We start from the raw sequence: 16607 nt of genomic DNA on the forward strand, positions 1-16607 counted from the left end.
CTGGCTTCAGCGCAGAGAGGTCCTTAGCGAGACACCTGATACTCGACCGCAGGGATGGTATTAGCAGGAGTCTCTGAAGATGAAAGGAACAAGGTAAGTAGCAGCAGGACACTTGGAGATGGTATCGCTGGAGACTGGATAGCCAGGAGCCTTAGAACTCTCTGTCTCTGGGGTAACCACACAGGAAGCAGAATGAACATTTGTTCAAGGCAAGGAGGACTCTGGGAAGTTGGCTTATATTCATCCAGGTGATTGCATGATTGTCTGCAGCTTGCAGCAGCAGACAGAACCAGGAAGTATGCCTTGAGTTACCTGGGATCATGTGACTGGTGCTGAACTCAGGGAGCTTCACAGGAGTTCTAATCACTGAAAATGCAGAGCAGAGCAACAGCAGCAGCTAGGAAACAAACAGGCATAGAAACCTCAGGAAATAACTGTGAACCAAGTCAGGTTCATGACAGTACCTCCCCCTTTAGGGGAGGACTCCGAACACCCCGATGAACTTGGCAGGGATGGGAGGATCGGGCCCTTGAGGCTAGGACTCCACTATAGCTTAAGTTACATCTAGTAAGATAGCCAGGGGCTTTTGGATAGCAACTTGTAGAATTCAATTAATTTTTTCCTGAGGCAAAACATGGTTTTCATCTTCGGAACAGGTGGACCATCCATCATTGACAAAAACTGATTTTACTCGAACACCTTCCTGGAGAAAAACATGGTCGTGAGGGATAGAACCTCCCGGGAAGGGAGTTTCATCATGAACTGGGTCATAATCGGAATCTGAGTCCAATTCTAATGGACGTATATGATCCTCTCTCTTGGAAGTATCAGTTAGAGAGTCCTGTAAATAATGTAAAGCAGAAGAACCAATACAGATTGCAGACTCTGAATGATCAGTATACTTCTCTTTAGGGACAGAAGTGATGTTAGCTGGTACATCTATGGGACTAGAATTTCTCAAAGGACCTGCAGAAGGACAGAGTGAAATTTCACCCATCTTTAAGTCAAGGGACCGGGGTTTAGAAATATCTTTATTTCTGGAGATATGATGACTCTTAATATATGGATCCTGGAGAGCCTGGTCTTGTTCAAGTTTAGATACTCCAGAAAATTGAGAACGCTGATGTACACTGGGAGACTTCCAATTTTTTAATTGCAAAATGCTTTGATTCAATATAGCTTGATCTTGTTCAGAAAGTGATGGTGCAGTATTGGATAAGCTCTTAGTGACCTTGGTGGAACTTTTCAAAGATCCCAAAGGAGCTGGTTTTGGAGGGAATTTTCTTTGAACTGCATTTAGAAATGCCGGGAGGTCACTAAGTATGGGATCCTTAGATTCGATGAGGGGATTAGCCCATTCCAAGGCTTTACCTTTGAAGGAAAGCAGTAAAAGCCTAACTGCGTTAGCAGGAGTTATGACCACTGATGGATCAGAATCCATCTGTGCGAGGATTTTTTGGACAATACAGCGAAATTGGGCAAAATCATCTTCAAAGTACAATGATGAACTACTTACAGCAACATCTTCAGGTGAGATACTTGGGGCGATGGAAAAAGTCTCTGGGATTGTGGTAACAACTTCATCCGTTGGGAGTAGACTGTCTATTGAAGAATTTAAACCTAAACCTCCTTTTGGGTTTACAATGGGAGGACCATTACTAACAGGATCAGACTGAAGTTCGACACTGGGACAGGCAGAGTCCGGGCTGGAACCGGAACAAACTGAATCCGGACATTCAGATGGTCCATCTTGGACCTGGACTACACAGGGTGTAGACATAATGGCACAGGAAGAAGGCTGACCTGGAGTAAATGACTTGGGTGCCATTTCTGGAACTGGAGAAACGGATACAGATGTTTTAGAAGTATTATGCATAAGAGCACTGCAGCATTGAGGCTTGTCACCCTTCCTGGATGTACAGAGGTTACAGTCTCTAATAAGGTGACTAGCACTACCACAATAGAAGCATAGGTGGAGCTGTCTGCGACGGTGACGTTCAGCTTCCGAGCATTTGGTATGCGAGAATCTCCTGACTTTGTCTTCACACTGCATGGAAGAGAATGGATTATTTCTCAGGGAGTTTATAAAAGGAGATTGTTTCATTGCAGTGGGTCGCGCAGAACTTCTTGCAGTAACTTGTGTACTCTGAAGAATCTCTGGTATTAGCAGAATAATAGTGGACAGAAGACTTTGCAGCTGTTCCAACAATCTATGAAGAACACTCAGAGGCTCAGAATCCCTTTGACAAGGGAACTGGGAAATCCGCAGACAATTCATGGGTGACCGGGGACAGGAAAATGGAACAACCGGAGTTGAATTGGAACATGGACTAGAAGTACCCAGGAGTTGCTGGAGATCATCCAAACAGGAAGTGCCAACAGGAGACGCAAAAAAATTTGGGGCAGTCGACGCAGGAGGTGTCAACGACTGCTGTATAGTATCCAATCGGGTGGATACTCCCTGGAGACTCTTCATTATCCACTGCTGAGTGGCTTCTTGGATACCCATTCGGGCGGAGACATCTAGACGAGCCGCTGGTCCCACGCTTGGGTCGTGAGCCGAGTCCATCGGCCTTGAACAAACTGTCAGCACCGGGGTTCCTTGTGTTCCCGGCTGTGACCGTGGTGGACCAGTGGAGGGCGCTGGGTAGCAGGACGAAGGAGGTTTGAGGTAGTCGTAACTCATGCACGGAGGATGGGGGAAGACGACCTGCCGGGGACACAGAGGATTGGCTGAGACCCAAAGCAGAGGCGCGGGGTCTAAGCCGACAGTGGTATTCACCAGGGACCCCCGCAAGGGGATATGGACTTCGCTGCAACTGCCGACCAGGTCGCGGCCCTCTGCCCAGGTTCCCCTGTGGCTTTGGCAGGGTTTGAAACACAAGAGTCTTTTGAGGGGTACTTAAACCATCGATGGTGATCGATGGCACTGAATGCTATACAGCAACACGGAGGACACTGAGGAATGTGAATAGCAGGGAGTACACAGTATTGGAGAGCTGAGTACCGTGAGATGCGGCCTGGAAGCCGGGGATGACACGAGGGTAACACAGGAAGACGCTGGAGACCACTGGGGATCGCTGGAGCGGCTAGGGAGCTGGAGGTGACGACCTGGGAGTCGTCAGTACACAATGTAGATAACTGGGATAGTGTAACAGAGTCTCTGGAGGTACTTTAGTATATAGTCGACACAGGATGTCGGCAACAGGTGTATATGCGACAATACTTGAATGCAGCAACTGGTGGACGTCAGGGATGTCGACTGAGATGTAATAGTCTCTATGGAGCACAATAACAGTGAGCCAACCCAGGTGTTGACGGGGACTGTCGACAGGATCAGGACAAGATGGTGAAATCACTGATATTGGTAACTGGCTTAAGAGCCAGAGAGGTGCTCAGCGAGACACCTGATACTCGACCGCAGGGATGGTATTAGCCGGAGTCTCTGGAGATGAAAGGAACCAGGTAAGTAGCAGCAGGACACTTGGAGATGGTATCGCTGGAGACTGGATAGCCAGGAGCCTTAAAACTCTCTGTCTCTGGGGTAACCACACAGGAAGCAGAATGAACATTTGTTCAAGGCAAGGAGGACTCTGGGAAGCTGGCTTATATTCCTCCAGGTGATTGCATGATTGTCTGCAGCTTGCAGCAGCAGACAGAACCAGGAAGTATGCCTTGAGTTACCTGGGATCATGTGACTGGTGCTGAACTCAGGGAGCTTCACAGGAGTTCTAATCTCTGAAAATGCAGAGCAGCTGCAACAGCAGCAGCTAGGAAACAAACAGGCATAGAAACCTCAGGAAATAACTGTGAACCAAGTCAGGTTCATGACACCACTCCTTTACCAAGGACTGCGTCTCTCAGATCTTCTCTTCTGGGAGCTGCCTTATCTCTCGAGAAGAAGGGGGTAGTTATACCGGTTCCTCGAGAGGAGAGAAGAAAAGGTTTTTATTCTATCCTTTTCTTAGTTCCCAAACCAGACGGGTCATTCAGGCCCATTCTAAATTTAAAATATTTGAATGTTCATCTTTGGGTGGATCACTTCCGCATGACCGAAAAGGGGGCGCGGCTTAATTTGCCAGTTCTCAGTTTCATGCTCACTGCAATTCGCTGGTATATTTCAATGGGGTTTTGACTCTAATTCGCTATGATTCACCGTTTTGCATCCGCCATCTTTTTAAGGTGAACTGTAATGTGTTCTTTTAAAATACATTTTTTTTTTTTTTTGGTGTCAAAAAAATCATTCATTTAATTTTTTGAGGGGTCTTGCTATTTGTATTCATGTACTTTTTTTCCATGACGTCAGCAGGGGGCGGGGAGACACTCATTAATACTCACTGCACTGAGTCCCGCTCATTACATATGCACAAGCGGGACCAGCGCAGCACTCCCTCCACCTCCCCGACTGCCCTGTCTCTTCAGGGAGGTAGCCCTCCTTCTCCCCCTGTTGCTTTGTGTGGCACAGGCAGGGAGGCTTCAATCTCCCTGCCTTCTGCCGTCCCCCCCCCCCTCCCATTTGCCAGGGGGGGTGGGATATAAATTTGCCGTCAGGTGCAGTGAGCACAATTTGAAGAGGAAAGAAAAGACTGTCATGAGTGTGGCGCACTCAAAGTAGAGAATTGTTAGTCATAAAAATTAACTTTTAATATTTATTTTTAAAATGGCGACATATAAAACACAACATACATGGGTAGAGATGGGGATAAGAGTAAAAAGGAAAAATAAAAGGAAATTTTTCCTGCTTAGTGAACCCCGCTATCCCTTAAATCACTGGTTGATCTATATCGATTGATTATAGTGCACGTTTCGTATCTTTTATTATTCTCACTATGGAGTAAGTACGTGCATGCACTAATATCACAATCCTTATTAGGACCTCAACCTAAAATTAACCTTCCACATGAGTCAACAACAAGTGGAATATCTGGACCTTCGGATTTCTGTGGAACCCAATGGAACAATCGCCACGGACATTTTTCGCAAAAACACAGCGACTAATTCACTGCTTCACTGTGAGAGCTCACACTTCCCTCCGGTGATCAGAGGTCTCCCAAAAGGGGAATTTTTAAGAACAAAGCGTAATTGCTCTGACCCAGCCATCTACAGTGACAGGGCTGATGAATTGGACCAGAGGTTGAGAAACAGAGGCTACAGCAAGAGAGCCACACGGAAAGCAAGAAAAGAGGTGGATACATATGATAGAGAAAAACTCCTTGTACCAAAAACTAAACCAATAAATCAACAAGAAAAGATCAGATTTATAGGCACGTTCTGTAACGAGTGGCAAGAGATTCAGAGAGCCTTGGATAAACACATCAACATCCTTAAAACGGACAAGGATTTGGAAGAAATCCTTGGAAACAAGGTGGATATCAGTTGGAGGAGAAGTGCTAATCTTAGGGACCTCCTTGTCCACAGCCACCTTGAGAAGGAAACCAAAGTAACCATCAAGAAGCAGGGCTCCTTCAAATGTGGAACTTGTAAAATATGTACCTACATGAATCCACAAGAATCTTACACTGACAGATACAACAAGAAATGGAAAATCCAAAAATATATTACATGCGACACAGCAGGGGTGATCTATAACATCGAATGCCCCTGCAAAAAGCATTATATTGGAAAAACAAGAAGACCCCTAAAAACCCGGATATCCGAGCACCTCCTCAGTATAAAAAACGCTGCAAGAGACCAGGCGAATTTCAAAACTCTGACGCCAGTAGCGAAACATTTCGCAAGATGCCATCAAGGCAACACAAAAGGTCTAAAAGTTTATGGAATGATCCGAGTGGAAATGGGGATAAGGAGGGGAGATTGGGATAAAGAACTCCTCAAACAGGAAACCCGACTTATTTTCCTAATGAATACCATGTCTCCGAATGGTCTAAATGAGGAGAACAATTATTCAGTATTTTTATGAGACACAGACATCATCAGTCCTTCAAGTGACACGAAGAAAAAGTCTCATACTTTTTGTCGATTGCTCCTCCTTCCCTCTCTGCTCCCCGTATCCCTATAAACACAAATATGAACAATAACCAGTCCATTGGTTTGGAAAGAAATTATGTGATCAAAAGAATATTTACCCCCTTTTTTGAAGTTAACGAAATATATAGAAACTATGAGAATATAGGGAAATCAAGTCCCAACCAATGGTTTTTCCTCACTCATGATCATTACTGATCCCTGCACTATTATTATCACATACCTGAACACTACCATATACGCTATCACTTCACTTTTATCACCAATTTTTCTGTTTGCTGTTTTCTTCACTTTTATTTTATTTTGCCACTTTCATCACAATTTACTTATAACAATTATTAATCGATCAAATCATCTAACATCGTACCACATCCACACTCCCTCTCACCCTACTTTATTCCATATATTTATTTGGTATATTTAGTATGCACGGACTAGTTCCAAATTATATTGTATGTCACATCACTTAACAGCACAATGTAATCCCATATTCTCAAACAATAAAATAAAACCAGATTAAAAACCAATTTGTTTCTGAATAAGAGAAATTGCTCTATATGTAACACAATATATTATATTACAATTGAACATCAATATGATCATATATTCTTTCTTTCCCAACACTAATGACAATTGCAACATAATCCCAAACAAGAACTACAAGACATAATATGCGTGCGCATACAGAACATAGTGTTATAGCGCAACAGTAAAATTCAGTTACTCTTTATATAAAAATTTTAAAGTACATATATTGAACCAATTATTGGCTTATTTAAACTATGTGTTCCAACACAAGCAAGCAGAATTTCCTATGAAAAGAATCCTGCTGAAGGACAAAGTTTTAACATGAAAAATATCCCTCCAAAGGGAATTTCTGACAAAAACACTCCCACACCTGAACTCATGAATATTCATGAGGAGGCAGGTATTTAAAGGGCTTCCGGACTCACACCTGGTGGTCCTGATGAAGCTGAACGGCGATACGCGCGTTGACCTACACACTTAGTGTGTTAAATCCCCTCTATCCCTCTCCCCATGAAATGTATATTTTGTAAATTGTGAAAAGTTGCGCACCGTACCGACAGCACTAGAGACAGTACTGGTCGGGAGCCGTGGAGTCAGACCCTGACCACGGACTCCAGACTTCTTGCTGCATAGCAGCCAGCAACCCTGCTGTAATACTGAACCAGTAGCTGCACTCTCTGTCCCACCCGACGAGCGCTAACACGGAGCGGGGTTTGACACTGGCAGGGAGAGTCGCGTTGTGACGGCTCCACTGCGGTGTCCTTTCCCTCTAACTCCGACCTGTATATACTGAATGTGACATCTCCTAGGTGTAGATTGTACCAGTAACACAAGCAGCAACCCCCATGCATTACGTTAGCAGAGTGTTACACTCCAAGTGAAATAAACGCATTACCTTGTGAAAAACTTCACTGCAGACCTGTAAATAATATCTGTCATCTTTGGAGTGACAAATTTGCCTAACACAAGTGATAAATACCTAACAATCCAATTCGAGATTGTATGAGGGTACACACCAAGCGATTTAGCTTGACTATCCCTCAGTACATCTGGGACAAGTACCCTCTAGGTACAATCTATAGCAGTTTTTACTGCTAGGAGCGATTCTACTTTGAAAAATGTATAAGCAGTATGTCTAAATATATGTATCCTTTTTGAAGACATTTGGCAACAATTTATTGTTATAAACCACCGTGTTATAAACCAACAAAGTCATACCAATTAGGACACTGTATCAATTTGTACTAATAGACACACACCAGGCAATTCCAGCCTATAAAGCACTTATATCAGCGCTATGTAAACCTGGCTCTATAGTACATACATGCTCTGTACTGACATACATTAGGCAATATCAGCAACATAAAAAGCACTTATACCAGTGCTGTGTGTCCCTTATCTATAGGAGCGGGCGATTGCACGCAATGAACCCTGCTCTATAGTATATACATAACATGTATGGTTGGACTATCGCTTATACACCACTTCTCATTTTTTCTAATATGCTCCCCCACAGGCCTGCAGAGACAAGACAGTTTTTCATTTAACAAGCGATAAATTGTCACACCTACCCTCAACCAATTTATTTGCCCCTATATGTACACACCAGATGATCCCACCAAAGACACATCAGGTCACACAAATAATCCACTGAATGTGGATACCTGACATAATTGAGGATTGTGTGAACCTACAAACCCATACGTCTTTAATGTGATTTAACGCACTCAGTATACAGTAAGGCAATTCTTGTGTTGATGAGGTTTCTGTGTAGACCTGCAGTAACACTATTTAAAAAAATCACAACAAATGAGGGGTGTATCCAATTTATTGTAAAACACTGGATACACACTAGGAGATTTTGAAAAAACGCATCTATTAGGTGTGATTTAATTTCAAGGGGATTCACATATCTCACGAACTAATAAGGATTGTGATATTAGTGCATGCACGTACTTACTCCATAGTGAGAATAATAAAAGATACGAAACGTGCACTATAATCAATCGATATAGATCAACCAGTGATTTAAGGGATAGCGGGGTTCACTAAGCAGGAAAAATTTCCTTTTATTTTTCCTTTTTACTCTTATCCCCATCTCTACCCATGTATGTTGTGTTTTATATGTCGCCATTTTAAAAATAAATATTAAAAGTTAATTTTTATGACTAACAATTCTCTACTTTGAGTGCGCCACACTCATGACAGTCTTTTCTTTCCTCTTCAAATTGTGTTCAATTCCTGTCTCAGTGGCAGCACACCCCAACATAAATACTCAGAGAGTATAAAATCAAATAAAGGGGTACGCAATATATACAACTATCCAGCTACCTGTGCGATTGGAAAAAGCTCTTCAGGTGCAGTGAGCCCCTGATGCGTTGAATAGGGGGAGAAGGAGGGCTGGCAGTGAATCCTCCAGCCCGGCGATTCCTAAACAGGATTCGCTGCACATAGTGAAAATTTTCATTGAATACTGCCCCTAGTCTCACCATGCATGCAGCTTTCTTTTTAAGCTGAAATGCACCTTATTTGTAAAGCAAAAAGTTTAAAATCATATATCGTATGCCTATATTGTGTGTGACACCGTGGATGTAGCTTCATACGATATTCTACATTAGTGTTTTTTTTTTTTTATTCAATATTTTTATTGAGTTTTTTTTTAACAAAAAGACATACAAAACGAAACAGACAACGGAGAAGGGTGTTGCATATAAAACAGGTTGTATACAAATAGGATACAATCAATGTAATGTATTATAATGTGTCAACATGAAGGCCAGATGAGCATGCATAAAGACATGGTATGAATAGTCACATAGGTACATACATATTACTCCAAGCACAATATAGGCAATTAGGCAGCTACCCAAAGGCACCATTTGTGTACAGTAAAATGGATATATAAGGAGTACATAATGGGAGAAACCCTATAGCAGGGGTGTCCAAACTTTTTGTGACGAGGGCCAGTTTTGGTGTGGTGAAAATGTGGGGGGCCGACCATTCAGCCTGACATTCTTTGAATCCTTAATCACATCAGAATAGACCTATTCACTGTATGTCCCCAGCCTGCCCCTCCTTCACTGTATGTCCCCATTCACTATATTTTCCCCACTCTGCACCCATTCACTCTGTCCCCCAGCCTGCTCCCCCTTCTCTGAATGGCCATCACTTCCTTCATTCACTGTATGTCCCCCAGACTGACCCTCCTTCACTGTATGTCCCCCACTCTGCCCCCTCCCTTCTCTGTATGTTTCCCAGCCCCTTGTGTGAACCAGAGGAAAGAGAGGCAAAACAGGCATTGCAAGGACAGGAGATGCTTGGGCTCCCGCTGCTGCCCTCCTCCACTCTGCATGTTATGGGAGCAAGCTTACCCCTTGCTTCCCCCCTCCCCAAACACTGCTGTCACTGTGATTGTGGAGTAGGGTGATATACGATTGAAGCAGCAGGGGTAGGACGCCAAACATATCTGACTGTGGCGGCCGGCATCTCCTCATTGCAGCAGACAGCAAGGTAAAGGCGCGCTTGCCGGGGCCCCACCTTTTAGTGTCCTGTGCTGTGCTTCCCACATCTGATGCACTGCCCGCTTCCAGCTGGAGGCTGCGGGCCGCATGAAATAACAGCACGGCCCACAATTGGCCCCCGGGCCTGACTTTGGACATGCCTGCCCTATGGGATTAGTTAAATATCACAAACCCAGATATGGTTAAACAAGTAGATAAATTACATAAGCGTATGGTAATGTAATTTATCTACTTTTTTATGGTAAAAAAAATCCCTAACCTCCTAAAACAACCCTCCCTAGAAACCTCCCCCCCCACCCTGTATGACCTATCCCCAACTTTAGGTATACCTGGAGCCCTAAACATAACCCCCCTCCCCCCACTAACTACAAAAACTACAGGATCCCCATATCCACCCACCCACCTATGGGGACAAAATACTAATGACCTTTGACTAGGGTGTAGCTGGCTCTCCCACCATGAGGATGTATAATTGGATCTTCACAGAATATTCCGTATAAGGTCAAATTAGTAGAGGAAAGGTAGATTTTTAACAGCAAACAGAAGGATTGGAAAAAAAACTTCCAAAGTAATAGAATAAGTTGAATTATCAGACCGGCCAACCTTGTATATTTCAACAGTGCCTAGGTAGGGTGACAGTCCCAATATTCACAGAGGATAGTGTGTACCACAGTGCGCAACCTCTAAGCAGCCAGAAAGAGTAAATATCAAAATGGGATTTTCTTCAGTATCCCAGAAAGACCAAGAAGTGCAAAGAAAGATAGATATAAACCCTTCTACCAGCGCTAGGTAATGTGAGGGAGTGATTATACTTCCCTATGGTATGGTTCCACAGTAGCTTCTGATATAAAACAATATCTCCTTGGATCCTTATATCATCACCAGGGTAATTTCCACATGTAAAACAATTATGTACAATATCATCGCATAAATTGTATTTTAATAAGGATCAACAAGTAAAAACATCAGAAGTGAATAAAAACATCAAGGCAAGTAAACAATGGCACACAAATAAAGTGACTCTGTGCAGAAGCTATGAAAGGGGTAGTTACCAGATGTAAATGACCTGTGTTGCAAATACAGTTCAAACAGGCATGGGTATAACCAGTATGAGTCCCGGGTCTCATACAGTCTCCAGGCCTGCAGGTAAGTGCCTTCCACGGTCCGCACACAGCCGCTCTCACCGACGCGTTTCGGATCCGCCTGGATCCTCTTTCAAGGTGTAATTTGAGTGCCTGTAGATTCCAATATTTATAGTGTAAGTCCCAATCAAGTTCCATTGCGCCGCGGCTATACGCCGATTACCGGACTTCCGGGTCCGCGATCAGCCGCGACGTCACTTCCGGTGATGCGATTCGCGTCATTTCCGGTATAGCCGGAGGTTAGCAGCTCAGGTGTACTACCCGCTCCATATAGTTCCGGTCTTTATGTCTTGATGGGCGCTGTTAATTTCTATGTTGGAGTCCGATCATGTGACTCTATGGGAGCCATGTTATGTAACGTATTGTCATTTAGATGACAGTTAATGTCCATTCAAAAGTCCATTATGAATCACATGTGTAATGGGAGAGAAGACAATATATAAATGACAGATAAAATTACAAATATATAAATAACGGTTAAAGTGAATGATAAAAGTACATATTATAAAAACCATTTGAGTTCAAAATCCGCATTTATGCCATTGGGTTTCAGGGTATTAAAATCATAAATCATTTGCATCTCAGCTTTTGCAAGCTGAGTGCTGAGATCACGCCTGCGGGAATTGCCCTCAATGTATTTGATGCCCATAAATAAATTAATATGATTAATGGAGCAGGCATGGTGAATTTTAAAGTGCTGGGACAAGGAGTGGGTTTCCACTCCTTTCTGGATGTTTCTGATGTGTTCACCCATGCGCACTTTGAAAGGACGTGATGTCCTGCCTATATAATACAAATTGCAAGTGCACCCAATGGCATAAACAATGTTTTTGACGTTACATGTAATAAATTCCTGGATTTTATGTTCCCTTCCATTTATGGTAAGGGTTTCCACTTTTTTATCTCCTTTAATGTTTATACAGGCCTTACAGGACCCGCACCTGTGGAAACCCCTGGTTCTAATGCCCCTACGTAAATTGTTTGCTGGGTGTAAGCTGCGGGTCAGCTTGTCACCTAGATTGGGGGCCTTCCTATAGATGAAGGCTGGATTGTTGGGTAAATCTTTCCCCACCACTGGATCTTTCTTTAGCAGGTGCCAATGTTTTCTTATGACACCTTCAATTTTTTTGTGTTGGGCATTAAAGTTGGTAATGAAAGCCCACTTGTTTCTTTCATTATTGGTGGCTTACACTATAAATATTGGAATCTACAGGCACTCAAATTACACCTTGAAAAAGGATCCAGGCGGATCCGAAACGCGTCGTGAGAGCGGCTGTGTGCGGACCGTGGAAGGCACTTACCTGCAGGAGACCCGGGACCCATACTGGTTATACCCATGCCTGTTTGAACTGTATTTGCAACACAGTTCATTTACATCTGGTAACTACCCCTTTCATAGCTGCTGCACAGAGTCACTTTATTTGTGTGCCATTGTTTACTTGCCTTGATGTTTTTATTCACTTCTGATGTTTTTACTTGTTGATCCTTATTAAAATACAATTTATGCGATGATATTGTACATAATTGTTTTACATGTGGAAATTACCCTGGTGATGATATAAGGATCCAAGGAGATATTGTTTTATATCAGAAGCTACTGTGGACCCATACCATAGGGAAGTATAATCACTCCCTCACATTACCTAGCGCTGGTAGAAGGGTTTATATATATCTTTCTTTGCACTTAAGGGTGACAGTCCCAGCCCAAAATAATCCAGCATAATATATCAAATGCCACAGTACAGTCGCTCAAAACAAATAAGGCAGGATATTGAGATCCCACCCGAATACAAACTATCGTCCATATGGGCAACACATTTGCAGCAGACAAAAAGGGTATAGCATCAGTCCGGTAAGCTTAAAACTTTTGTGGACAGGACCGTGGCACAAAATGGGTGCATAGTAGTTGCAGTCCGGCCAGCTCAGAGCCCCCAAAAATCGCAATATCATATGACTGGACCAACACCTCAGTAGCGTGGGATACATCGCATTAGGACCCACAAGTACAGGATTTTGGAATATCCCTGTAGCCAGCAATAGTAACAGTGATGGTGTTGAGAGCAAAGCATCCATGTCATACATTTTGAGAATACGGTAGCTGGGAGCTCGCAAGATTTGTGCAGCCATAAAGCGTATCCCTGACCCTCCTTCACTGTATTACCCCATTCACTGTATGTCCCCCAGCCTGCCCCTGCTCCCCCTTCTCTGAATGGCCATCACTGCCTTCATTCACTGTATGTCCCCCAGCCTGACCCTCCTTCACTGTATGTCCCCCACTCTGCCCCCTCCCTTCTCTGGACATGCCTGCCCTATAGGATTAGTTAAATATCACAAGCCCATATATGGTTAATCAAGTAGATAAATCACACTAGCGTATGGTAACACTATTGGCTTCCCTCCTAGAAAAGAAACCCTAACCTCCCAAAACAACCCTCCCTAGAAACCCCCCCCCCCCCACACCCTGTATGACCTATCCCCAACTTTAGGTATACCTGGAACCCTAAACCTAACCCCCTCCCCCACTAACTACAAAAGCTACAAAAACTACAGGATCCCCATACCCACCCACCTATGGGGACAAAATACTAATGACCTTTGACTAGGGTGTAGCTGGCTCTCCCACCATGAGGATGTACAATTGGATATTCACAGAATATTCCGTATTAGGTCAAATTAGTAGAGGAAAGGTAGATTTTTAACAGAAAACAGAAGGATTGGAAAAAAAACTTCCAAAGTAATAGAATAAGTTGAATTATTAGTCCGGCCAACCCCGTATATTTCAACAGTGCCTAGGTAGGGTGACAGTCCCAGCCCAAAATAATCCAGCATAATATATCAAATGCCGCAGTACAGTCGCTCAAAACAAATAAGGCAGGATATTGAGATCCCACCCAAATACAGGCTATCGTCCATATGGGTAACACATTTGCAGCAGACAAAAAGGGTATAGCATCAGTCCGGTAAGCTTAAAACTTTTGTGGACAGGACCGTGGCGCAAAATGGGTGCATAGTAGTTTCAGTCCGGCCAGCTCAGAGCCCCCAAAACCGCAATATCATATGACTGGTCTAACACCTCAGTAGCGTGGGATACATCGCATTAGGACCCACAAGTACAGGATTTTGGAATATCCCTGTAGCCAGCAATAGTAACAGTGATGGTGTTGAGAGCAAAGCATCCATGTCATACATTTTGAGAATACGGTAGCTGGGAGCTCGCAAGATTTGTGCAGCCATAAAGCGTATCCATTCCATATTGTAGCTGGTCTCATAGGCAACATATGTGACAGTATTAACAGGAGTATCAGAATTCAGACAAGGGAGTGCAACGTTCTCGTCGCCAGCATCGGGCACCTCCAAAAATTTCCCGGATATATATTACAGACATGGTTGTAGTGACTAAACATGGTGTCTGCAGACTCCACAGCTCCACATGTATAGGAAGAAGCATTCACCAGCAAGTTTTCCGGATATATAATAGTGTCATGTTTATAGTAAATATACATGGTAATAGCAGCATCTTTAGTTTTCTGTGCAGGAGTAGATGCAGCAAAGGTTAAATCATCACAGAGTAGGTCTATCTTGTGTGAGAGCCTGTAAGTAGAGTCCTGAATTAACTGTAGTATTTGGGAGACAGCCATAGTCGATCTAGTGCAGTATATAGTGCTGCGTTACAGTATCAAAATCAGAGACAATCACCAGGAGGAAGAGCAGTAGTATAATAAGAGCAGCAGCTCACTATCAACCATAAAGTGTGGTCAGCAATAGCTGGAGTACAGGGTCCTGTTCTGCAAGTAGAATTTCAAGTAGCAAGCACCACAGCAGGTGCCCTACGCTCACCACATGGAGAATTAGCAGTCAGGAGTTCCCAAGATGGCCGTGATATTTCTCCAGGCACCCAAATTCAGTGGTACAGGGCCGGCAAGCAGCCAGGAGAAGTCAGACTCGTAGTCACCTTTATGCAGTCTGGAGGATTGAATCACAGCCCCGTCTGATAAGCGCAGGGAAGCCCAGACGCCGACCACAGTTTATGTCAGTGTGGCAGAGCAGCCCCAAGCACCCCGCCGGAGAGAGCACCCGGCCACAGACGCAAAATGACTGGAGGGAGATGACACCGAGTCACAGCCACAGGTATAGTAGGAACTTCACCGACCTCTTCTTGTCTGCAATAGGGGGTATTGTAGCCTGTACAGGAGAGATATGCAGGATATCGGGCGGGAGAGCCAGCAGACACGTCCTGCTTCTAGGCAGTCAGGCCACTCCCCCCATTCTACATTAGTGTTTACAGTAAAACACTAACAGAATTTTGTATGCAGACCTCAGTCACAGACAGAATATAGGCAAGCTGCTTGTGCGTCCTATTAGCATCAAATATTACCATTGTAACTTATGTGTAATGCGACCTGCAGCGCATGAAGAATAGATATATTTGGACACCATGTATACATTATTATTATTATAATTTTACATGGGACTTGAGTAATGATAAAGTGTAGTACCTAAACTCTTGCGCCAGTGACTTTATTTCATGTAACAATTTTCAGGCGATTACGAATTTTAAACCAGCAGCTGCAAGATCGGGAGAGGGTAACAAGATCTGATGAGCAGAACTACAAATGTGAGTTATTATAGAGTTGTAATGTAATTTTTGCATACACATAACTTTTTTTCTGTTAGTTACGAAAGAAAATCCCCTAGAAATAAACAATTATGGGGTAGACTTACTAAAAGTGGTTTGGTATTTTTGGTCGTTTTGCCCTGTCTTGACTTTTTTGACAAACCAGACATTTACTAAAGGCAAGAAGAACAAAGGAGGATAGAACCAAGGCACAACCAAAGCTGCTGTACAGGGAGTGTGTAGGTCTCCCAATATTAATATATAGGCAAAAAAAAAGGAGGGGGGTACAGCGCTAGGTTTAACTGAAAAGAATGTACACTACCACATGTACATAAATTCAAAACATTTATTATACAAGGAAATCAATGAGAGCTCTCATAAAAACATATATAGTGATGTTAAAACAAGATATAAAAACAATCATACAGAGGCTCTCTGAAGGTAGCTCCACAGTGTAAGCATCAGCACATATATAGTTACCAGAGGGAGACGGGGGGCACGTGTAATCTCCTTGGTGATTATACTGTATAGATATGTCCCAATCCGGAGTAAATGCCCAGTAGTCCAGGAATCAATGTAAAGGTGGTTTTAGGCAGTCCTTATGGTATATGAATACCAGGCTTGTTTTTGCAATGGCTGCTTGAAAGAGAAGGTCCTGGAAGGTGGTGAACTGGTCCGGAAATAAAGTGCAAGGTTTGTAGTGCAGTCTTGGCTGGTGCAAACAGGCAATAAAGTGCAGTGGAGTAGTATATAGGCTTCACAACGCGTTTCGACGCTAGCTTGCGTCTTCATCAGGAGCTGGGGTAGCTCCTGATG

The 16607-nt window shown here is 43.5% G+C and overlaps 1 protein-coding gene across 7 annotated transcripts in view; it reads left to right on the forward strand.

Annotated features, from left to right (window-relative positions):
• Positions 1–16607, forward strand: part of LOC146020418 (coiled-coil domain-containing protein 14-like) — a 135475-nt gene that overhangs the window by 69758 nt on the left and 49110 nt on the right. For all 7 annotated transcript variants that reach the window (XM_083153533.1, XM_083153539.1, XM_083153538.1 and 4 more), the window contains one exon: positions 15718–15791. In XM_083153533.1, the coding sequence (XP_083009659.1) occupies positions 15718–15791 (74 nt within the window). The remainder of the gene's footprint in view (positions 1–15717; positions 15792–16607) is intronic.

Source organism: Crinia signifera, chromosome 7 (assembly GCF_055691185.1).
Source record: "Crinia signifera chromosome 7, ASM5569118v1, whole genome shotgun sequence".
Classification (NCBI taxonomy): domain Eukaryota; kingdom Metazoa; phylum Chordata; class Amphibia; order Anura; family Myobatrachidae; genus Crinia; species Crinia signifera.